The sequence below is a fragment of the Atractosteus spatula genome, chromosome 5 (genome assembly GCF_055471065.1).
Source record: "Atractosteus spatula isolate fAtrSpa1 chromosome 5, fAtrSpa1.hap1, whole genome shotgun sequence".
Taxonomy (NCBI): domain Eukaryota; kingdom Metazoa; phylum Chordata; class Actinopteri; order Semionotiformes; family Lepisosteidae; genus Atractosteus; species Atractosteus spatula.
In genome coordinates, this window is record NC_142710.1 from 49,313,603 (window position 1) to 49,324,076 (window position 10,474).

General features: G+C 39.3%; 1 protein-coding gene across 1 annotated transcript; it reads left to right on the forward strand.

Moving 5' to 3' along the window:
* The first annotated feature begins 609 nt into the window (after positions 1-609).
* On the forward strand, positions 610-10,065 carry arl6ip5a (ARF like GTPase 6 interacting protein 5a). Its single transcript, XM_088915332.1, has 3 exons — positions 610-848; positions 6,639-6,856; positions 7,616-10,065. Exons 1-3 carry the CDS (start codon positions 670-672, stop codon positions 7,789-7,791), a joined length of 573 nt encoding a protein of 190 aa, XP_088771458.1. The 5' UTR covers positions 610-669; the 3' UTR covers positions 7,792-10,065.
* Positions 10,066-10,474: the final 409 nt, after the last annotated feature.

The window sequence follows — 10,474 nt, forward strand, 5'->3', positions numbered from 1 at the left end:
TTAGGATAAAGTGATAGTTGTAGCACCCAAATTAATAGAGTGGAGTCTTCTTACATATGGCATGTGTTTTTCTCAAAGGTTAGTTTGTAATTAACACTAGTGCCAAGATAAGAGTAACTGATGACTATTCAGTTTCAGGCCCTCGATAACTTTTGGTTTTGCAGCTGGTGGTTGCTTTCTTAATCAATGATCATGCCTTTGGTTTTTGATACATTAAGTTGAAGACAGGAGTTATTACACCAGTCAACAAAATACTCCATTTCAGGCCCATGTCTAGGAGCAGACTTAAACACCTGTTTTTCCTCAAAAGACCTTCTACAGCAGTCAGTATGCAGAATGTACAGGATGGGCGATAGCACAGAACAAAGCAGCTTTGATAAAAGACCATTTACCCTAATTCTATGTGATCTTTACTTTTTAATTCCGGGTAACGTAAAAGTCTGCTTCATTAATGCAGTTTTCAGTACACTGTCTAAAACCCACCGCCAGTTAAAATATTTTGCATTATTATTATTACAGAGAAGCTGGGCATGTTGCATCTTCTGGATGAGATGCACAGGTTTGTTTATCGCGAGAAACAGACAACCCTGCCCACTCAGCCCGTGACGTCAGCGCACCAGCTGATGCTCGCTCCAGCCCAGAAGCCTGCAAGCCACCGCCGCTGCGATCATGGCTGGGATGGAGCTCGCACCGCTCAGACCCTGGGACGACTTTCTCCCCGGTTCAGATCGCTTTGCAAAACCGGACGTGGGTAACTTAGCAAAATGGAACAACAGAGTCGTCAGCAATTTGCTCTACTATCAGACCAATTACTTTGCAATGGCCGTTGTCGTGTTTTTGATCGTTGGGTAAGTAGCCTTTGAAGACTTGGCAACACTTAGTCCGCTGTTAGTCATATTCTCCCCACCCTTTTCCAAAACTGCATTTTTTTTCTTCTGTGCACGATTCTTTGTGATGCCAGCTGTAATTGAGACGGTGGTTTCACGGCATTTCTTAATTTAATGTTTATGAACATTTTTAGCGTTCAGTAATTACTGATACATTAGTGAGCCTGTTAAATGTGTTAACGCGTTCTATTTCTGATTGACAGGTTTGAATGTTAAACCGGATGCGAATTTAGGATGTTTTTTCATAAAAGGGCCGTGCGACAACTTTAAAATTGTAGTGTTCTGATGCGGAACTCAATGTTGTGCAGCTCGTCCAGAAAAGGACATCCGAGATACTTAAGTTCCTCCAACACCCTGCACCTTGCTCAAAGTTTGCGACGTGCAAACAGAGTTGTTGGTGCAATACATTATACAGAGTGCTGGGGTGTGTGTAGTGGTAGTATTGTAATAACTTATACGATGCCTTGTAATAGACACAGTCGATTTCAGGGGCTGCGCTCAGGAATTCCTCGGAGGTCTGAGGCAAAGCAATAGAACTGGAAACGTCGTTTCTAATAACAGTATATTAACAGTGCAACTTGTTCAAAAGTTGCCATTTTCCTAGTTTGACATGCAATTATGTATTAGAGAGATCTGTATACGTGTCAGTGTGTGTAGTAATGATTTGCTGTCAATGCGGGCATAAAACTTAATAGTACTTTTAACAAATAGACGATGTGTGGGCGTTCAACAATGTACTGTAAATGATATTTACAGTACATCTGTCCTTTAACATACAGGAGTGTCACATGTTTTAATTTTTGGCCTCGTGTGGAACTTGAAATCGCAAGTATCAGTAAAACAGGAGGAAGACGGCACCGTCTCGATTAAAAACAGGAATAGCAAATGTGGGGGGTTATTTGCTACTGTTAACTGTCGTCCGCCCATTTTATAACCGCTTCTTCCATTTCAGGGTGGCGGGGGCTTCTCTTTAACTTTTCTATAAAAATGAAGTACTTTTTTGAATCATTTTATGATGCTAAACGCTACTATCAACAACACATCTCCGACCAGAATTATCTTTATCTTGCCAAATATACTAATGTTAATTCACTGGAAAGAGGGACATACTCCTTAAAGGTAAATATATTCCATGCCGTGAAAAAATATTCACAATTTCCTCTATTATTGCATATTTGTCACACTAGATGTTTTCAGATCTTTAGACAAAATCTAATATTTGATCAAGGGAACCTGAGTGAACAAGTAACATTTTTTATTATTATTTCATTCATTTAATAAGCAAAGTTATCCAACACCCATATCCCCTGTGTGAGAAAAAAAAATTGTCCCCTTACACTAAATGACTGGTTGCACCACCTTTAGCTGCATTGACTGCAACCAAATGCTTCCTATAATTCAATATCAGTCATTCACATTGCTGTGGCAGAATTTTAGCCCACTCTTCCTTACAGAACTGTTTTAATTCAGAAACATTGGTAGGTTTTTCTAGCATCAACTGTCCGTTTCAGGTCCTGCCACAGCATCTCTTGGGTTTAGGTATGGACTTTGACTAGGCCAGTCCAAAACTTGAATTTAGCTTCTTTTCAACCATTCTGATGTGGTCTTGCTTTTGTGTTTTGGATCATTGTCTTGCTACATGACCCAACTACACTTCAGCTTCAGTTCACGGACGGATGACTGGACATTCTCCTTAAGAATTTTCTGATACAGAGCAGAATTCATGGTTCTCTTTAATTATGGCAAGTCGTCCAGGTCCTGAGGCAGCAAAGCATCCCCACACCATCACACTAGCACCACCATGTTTGACTGTTGGTATGATGTTCTTACTGTGGAAGCTGTGTTTGCTTTATGCCAGACATAGTGGAACCCATGTCGTCCAAAAAGTTCCACTTTTGACTCATCTGCCCATAGAACATTCTCCTAAAAGGCTTGGGGCTCATCCTGGTGCTTCTTGGCAAATGAGAGATGAGCATTTATGTTCTTCTTGGTTAGCAGCGGTTTCTGCCTTGCTACTCTCCCATGAAGCCCATTTTTGCCCAGTCTCTTTCTGATTGTGGAGTCTTGAACACTGATCTTAGCTGAGGCAAGAGATGCCTGCAGTTCTTTGGATGTTTTTTTAGGATCCCTTGTGACTTCTTGGATGATTTTACGCTGTGCCCTTGGAGAAAGTTTGGCAGGCTGGCCCTCCTGGGAAGACTCACTACTGTTCCAAGTGTTCTCCATTTGGAGACTATAGCTCTCACTGGGGTTCGGTGAAGTCCCAGAGCCCTAGAAATGGCTTTGTAACCCTTTCCAGACTTTTTTCTGATGTCTTCAGGAATTTCCTTTGATCGTGGCATAATATGCTTATTGAATCTTTGTGCTGGCAACTTGACTCTGATGGTAAGACTCAAAATACAATAAGTGAGGTTTATACAGTGGCTGTATTCAATGAGCTGACTCTAAATTATCCCTTTAATTGGGTTGATTTAACTAAGGGGCAATTTTTCACACAGTGCCATTTGGTGTTGGATAACATTGTTCATTAAATAAATGAAATAAGTAAAAAAAAAGTTATTTGTTCACTCAGGTACCCTTTATCTAATACTAGATTTTGGTTGAAGACCTGAAAACATTCAGTGTAAACATTTTGCAAACATGGAGGAAATCAGGATACTTTTACACGGCACTGTACGTATGAATTGAAACAACACCAAAACCAAATACCAATATTAATGATATAATGCAACACATTATAAATAGTAAAAAATAGTCAAAAAAGGTTGTAGATGCTTTTGAGAATGTACAAGACTGCTCAAGCTTTATCATATAATCTTTACCCTGCAATCAATTATAAGCCACACACTAATGGAAATGTAGTTCAAAAGAGACATGAAAGAAACCTTAAGTAACAGTAATGTTCAAACCTCACAGCAGTGCTATGTATTTTAAAGCTATTCATTTAATATATAATCAAATTACACTTAAGTGTTCATAATGTACTGTAATTAGAACATCCATCCATTTTCTAACTGCTTTATCCAATCCAGGATCCTGGTGGAGCCGGAGCCTATCCCTGCAAGCAGCAGGCACAAGACGGGATACACCATGAACAGGACACCAGTTCCCTACAGGGCACTCGCTGACACAAGCACACACTCGCACCAGGGCCGGCTTTACCAGAAGCTAATTAACCTACAGTACCAGTATCTTATTGGACTGTGGGAGGAAACTGGAGCACCTAGAGGAAGCCCACATAGGGAGAACATACAAACTCCACACAGATAGCCTAGCAATCAAACCCTGGGCCCCAGCACTCCAAGGCAGCAGTGCTGCTAACTACTGTGCCACTCTGCAATAATAATAAATTCCTTAAAGCACTTTGAAGGTAATGGGGACTCCCCTCCAACACCAGTGTGTAGCCCCCACCTGAATGATGCAACGGCAGCCTAAGTACACCAGTACGCTCACCGTACACCAGTACGCTCACCACACACCAGCTGTCAGTGGGGAGGAGAGCAGAAGCCAATACATAGATGGGGATTATTAGGAGGCTATGATTGGTAAAGACCAATGGGAAATTTGGCCAGGAAGCTGGGGTTACACCCCTACTCTTTTTGAGAAACACCCTGGGATTTTTAATGACCACAGAGAGTCAGGACCCTAGTTTTACATCTCATCCGAAGGATGGCGCCTTTTTACAGTATAGTGTCCCCGTCACTATACTGGGGCATTAGGACCCACAAGGACCACAGAGTGAGCGCCCCCTACTGGCCTCACTAACACCTCTTTCAGCAGCAACCTTAGCTTTCCCATTGCAGAGAGATATAGCAGCTAGTATAATAAGAACATAAAGTTCACAGATAAGAAGAGGCAAGTCTAAATCATTTGGTTTTCAATAACATGACTTAAAAATGTTACAATTGATAGATTCTGTGGTCTGTCTGGTCTGTTTGGTGGGTTGTAGCTAATTGATGTGAGGTAGGGAATTGAAGTAGAGTATCACCTTCAGCAACATGGCTGTCCACTGGGTTGATTTTGCCTGTCTCAGAGGACGGTAAATACTTGAATCTAGTCCCCTTATAGTGTCTCTGTTCAGAGCTAAACATATGTAGTTCTTTTAGCCTGGCGGTGTGGTTTGAGCCTGATAATGGACCTTGTTTCTCTTCTCTGGGTGGATAACAGAGCAGCAGTATCTTATTTGTTATTGTGGTGATCAAAATGAAACGTGTGTCTTACTGATACAATGTACAAATTTGATATATCGCCCCTTAATAAAAATGTTTGGATGAAATGATGAAGATGAAAACAACATGCTGTGCATTAAAGTTTTGTAACTTTTTTGTCCCATACTATAATTGTGCAAGCGTAGAGTAAGTATGGGAAATCACTTTCTACATTGTCCCTTCAAATTTAACTAAGAATTTAAATTTGAAATACGTAAAATATCTTGGTCCCTAAAATATCCACAAAATCCCTAAATATCTCATTTAGTCCTTTACATTAAATCCCTGGTTTCACTTCTACTGTAAAGTACAGTATATACTGTATTATAGGTTTCGGTGTGGCAGCATTAATCATTACCTTTGTGTTCCAAAACTAAAATGTGGACATCAAGACATGATGTTCTACCATTTAAAATCTCATACAACAGCCCAGTGACTAAACGGGTGTTGTCCGAAATTCTACATTTATCTTTTTTTTGTACAAAATACTGTTCTGTATTGTTCACGCAGTAAGGACATTCTGTACTATACTCGCAGATGTAAGGCTTTCTCCAGCTTGTTGAGATACAGAGGTGCTGAGTAGTGATGCTGTCACGTCTAGTCGGTGAGCATTCACTTCCAGACACTGGAGATCACTTGAATGGAGAAAGCAAATGCAGTGTATTTTAAGTGAGTCAGCCTGTACAGTTCAAGCTGTGGCAGTATTGTTTGTTTTTTTTCCAGATTGGAAACTTGGAGTCAGTTTCTCTAAATATAGATTTTGGCAGTGGGGCTGTGATGACACATGGTAGCCACAGGCAGCAGGGGTCCTGTACAGCCTCCAATTATATCAGCTGCTACCGCAGATAAAATAAAATGTGATTACCTTGGAGAAGTAACAGGTGCTGCTATATTTTGGCATCCGTCTGGAGAGATGAACCTTCAAAGCAGAACAAAAGGTCTATAGTACATGAAGTCGATAAAAAATTGGCCACTTCTATGTACATGAAAAGATGCAGTGATCTTTTGTAGTTGAAGAGTGAGAGGGGGGTTTGTTTAGTTTAGGATAGCAAAATAGCAATGCTTGTATATCTGATAGTACTGCGTGTCTGACTTTACTGTAGTGGGGAAATTCATTTTCTAACAATTTTTTAATTGCAACAAGGTTCAGAATATCCACAAAAAATACTGTAAAACACACCTTGTGCAAGATGCTCATGTCTGACATTGGTAAATGCCAGCAAGGGAAACTTTATTGTGTAAAACGTGGTTATAGCATTATCACCAGGACAGTACTGAGAACAAAAGCTTTGAAAAACTCAGTTGCCTGGAATAAAACATTCCATCCAGATCTGTAGTGTATTAGCAGTGTTTGGTCAGCAGATGGAGCTACGAATTTAAAAAAAAACAGAAGAAAAGAACACCTGCCTTTGTGTCACTGAAAGGGAATGTGGCACTTAGGTGTGTTTAGGCTCTGTTTGTAGGAATGCAGCCTAGTTCATATGTTAAGATGATTTTCTATAGTTGTTGCTGAGATTGTTGTTTGCTGTGTCTTGTTATACAGATTTCTGAACCCTGTGTCCATGATCCTAGGAGGAGCGGTAGTGGCTTTGGTATTCGTTGCTTCTGTGTGGGCAGCTGACAACAGAGCCGTGATCAAGAACTTCAAGAAGCAGAACCCATCTTTGTTTGTAATTGCCGTACTGGGTGCTAGCTATTTCCTCATATCCCTCTTCGGAGGTGTGATGGTGTTCATTTTCGGCATCACTTTCCCCCTGCTCTGTAAGTTTCTCTCTCCTTATCATTTCCTGGCAAATGAATGCATTTTGATCCACCAAGGTTTTTATATTTTCTTGGTATAATTGCCTACACGGCTTAATCTTCCAGTTCCTCTGATATATATAATCGTTTTTGCTATTGTTCCATAAATGTATCATGGAAAAGGTTACATCTGTCATTTAAAGCCTCCAAGGCTTCTACTGTATAATATGCATGCAATTCACAGTTTTGAAGAATCCTTATCATCCTGGAAGACCCAAATTTGTTTTCCAGAAATTACAGTACCTGTTAGAAAAAGGACAGGCCTTTAACAAATGTATCTCTGGACCCAGGGCTGACTGAAGTAATTGATAGTGCCGTTGAACACTAAACCCTGCTACCTCAGCCCCTCCTAAGGTGTTAACCGCATGATAGCAGGCTTTTGTTTACTGGTTGCTAAGGAGGCTGACCTCAACAACACAGAAAAGGCTGTTTCTGCATCAGGCAGAATAACTATAGCCCAGCAGGCTTCTGTACACTTTAAACATGAGTGTTAATGCAAGGGGCATTATATTCCAAAAATATATGGTGCATATGGTATGATGTATATACATTTTCTAAATGTATGTACAGTCTGAAACTCCTAAAAAAAGTAATGGGTTTAAGTGTTATTTTAATTCAGCTTTTAATGTTTCCACCTCTTCAAACGTGACCTCACAGTGGAATTCTGCATGTGGAAAATTCTCCTGCCTGATTAAAGCAACTGAAAATCTCTTATTTCAGTGATCTTTGTCCACGCGTCATTGAGACTGCGCAACGTGAAGAATAAGCTAGAGAATAAGCTGGAAGGAGCGGGGCTGAAGAAGTCACCGATGGGGGTGATTCTGGACGCTCTGGGGCAACAAGAAGAAAACCTCAACAAAATCACGGATTTCCTGGCCAGCAAAGTGAAAGAGTAAAACCACCCCCTGATATGTTCCAGACAGCACTGCACTGCTTATCTTGTCCCTCTGTCCCCTAACAAAGAGGAAACAGTGCTATGTGGTAGCCTGTGATTACTAGAACAGCCATATACTCAAAAGAAACTATTTTCCTATAGACTGAAAAACAAAGTAAAAAAACAATGTGCAATCCTTGTATTTTTTTAAGTGGATAAAAACCCACATTCCTCATATCGCCATTTTCCTTAAGTAAAAAGAAGAAAGGGAAAAGGCGTTATTTTGGAAAGCAATCCTCTGTATTTTGTGTGCATCTCAGTTTCATATTTTTTGAAGGGAAGCATTCTCAAAATCTTACTTGAAGGGAAAATATTGAGATGCATTCAGCATCCTCACTTTCAGGAGACCCACACCAACAGTATCAACTCATGTGCAATAGAAACCAGTCAAGGTTGAATCCTTATCCTGTAGGTTCTGTTAAGGAAAAGACTAAAAAGATCAGTGAAGGGAAATGCGTTAGAGTGTGAAATAAATCTAAGCAGAAATATTCACAACATGCCTGACTTGTACCTGTTTAATGCACTATTAGAAGTTTTCCTTTATTCGGTAGCTATTTTTAGAATTATCACAGCTATACGTGTTGTGTATTTCCTGAGTGAGATAAAATTACATTGATGCACTACCTCAGAAGCACCACATTTCCATCTGGGGCATTTTTCCAAAACAACACTTGTAGTAATACAGATAGCACCTGTAATATTAAAATTTAGTTTAAAACCCTGAAAAAGATTAAAAAGCAGCCTTACTGTCTCTGATGATATCTATGTAGTGGGACAAGTATATCAACAAAAGCAGCATTTTCTATTCCTGTTGTTCAATTAATTTTTAAATGAGTATATCTTATTCAGGGCTTTCAGGTTTGTATGTTTAAAAGATTGGGGGGAAAAAAAATTCCGTCATACTCGCCCCATCACCAAATAAAAGGTACCAAATCAAATCACAACTAACTCCAAAATATAAAAACACAATTGCTTAAAAAAATGTCGGTTAATCTTTATTTCTCTTTTCTTCACTGAAATGATGGAAGTGTTTGATCAGTGTCTGCAACTTTGCAGTCTTTGTAATTCACTTAACCTAAGGGCTCTGTTTACAGCAGGGATTGGCCAAACCACTGTGAGACAGATAAAGGCCTTTTTTTAAAATGTATAATAGCAACTACATATTTAGTTTTAAATGTAGTTCAGGTGGGTAGCTGCGTCAGCATGCATAGGCTGCAAAGGAAGAAGTAATAGGTTTATTCCATGCTGAAAAAAGAAGAAAGAAAACGCAACGTTTCGGCCTTAGAGCCTTCTTCAGGTAGGTGCTCACACCTGAAGAAGGCTCCACAGCCAAAATGTTGTGTTTTCTTTCTTCTTTTTTCAGCATGGAATAAACCTATTACTTGTTCCTTTAGTTATAAATGTTTTGTCTCTCACATTTTCATAAACTGTATTGGCTTCAGCTAATGGCATCAGCTAGTCTATTCTATTGTTAGTAGGCAGGTGGGAGGAGGTTTAGTCTTCAGACAAATACCAGAAGAAATCTGATTCCAGTTTATGGGTGGTGCACAATTTCAAATCCCAAACCCCAAGTGAACATGGAAGCTTTGTGATCTAAGGAGGGGATACAAGGCTGTATTTCTCTGTATAGTTTCTAAAAGTTCAGAAGCAGATTATAGTTGTTCATTGTTGGGGTACCTTTGTCCTTGTTTTGCAGTCTGCAACTGCCTCCGTTATTAATCTTTTATCATCTTAAGAAAAAATATTTTGAAGTACATCTTGCTATTATGTCGTTAGGTCAGAGTGGCCAATGTCTAGTTTCCATCATTTCCCTTTTGGAGCTAATGGTGTCATCTCTCAAAAATGATCCATGTACACACGAGTACTATTCACGTTTCTGTTCATACCAAATAAGTAAATGCACCTTATGTAAAAGAAACAGGCTGCAATTTGCAGCTATCAAGACACTTTCCTTTCTCGGAAGCACAAATAACAGTATTATGGATGTCAGCCTAATATTGTCTTCATCATATGAAAATTCTCTGGGTACGTCATGTAGCTGTACATCATACACGTGCTGCTTTAATGAAGTGAGAAAGCTGAAATAGACAAGAGCATAGTGGTTTGTCAAAGTAAGAAGTTTGAAGTTTGATTTTATGCAATTAATTTCAGTTGTTAACTAAATATTAAGGAATGCATTAACTGGAAAGCTATCCATTCATTTTTCCATGCTAATAAAAACTAAAATCATGGCATGTGCTCAAGTTCACTGCTTTTTTTTAAAACAAAATTTTCAACTGCAAAGACATCAAATTTTCCACTGTGTGCGTGGTCTCCAGGTTGTTTTTTACTTTGTAAAAAAAAAATCCACCTTTTTTTGCAGGTTTTACAGAGGGATTCAGAAATATTACACAGTTCAGATCTGTTTCAGATGTAGAGGGTTGTGAAGGGAGCTTATTCATGCATCAGCATTTTGTCTTAATGGTACTTGGAAAAGACGCCGCTTAATGATTCATTAACAGTTGCCAAAATGTAATGGCAAGCACTGTGCTGCCCTTTGAATGAGACACTTAACCGAGGTTGTTTTTGTGCTCTGTGTAACAGATTTATGGATACTTATTTTAGGAAGAATATGTGTATTAGCTACTATGTCTTAATTCCCTATT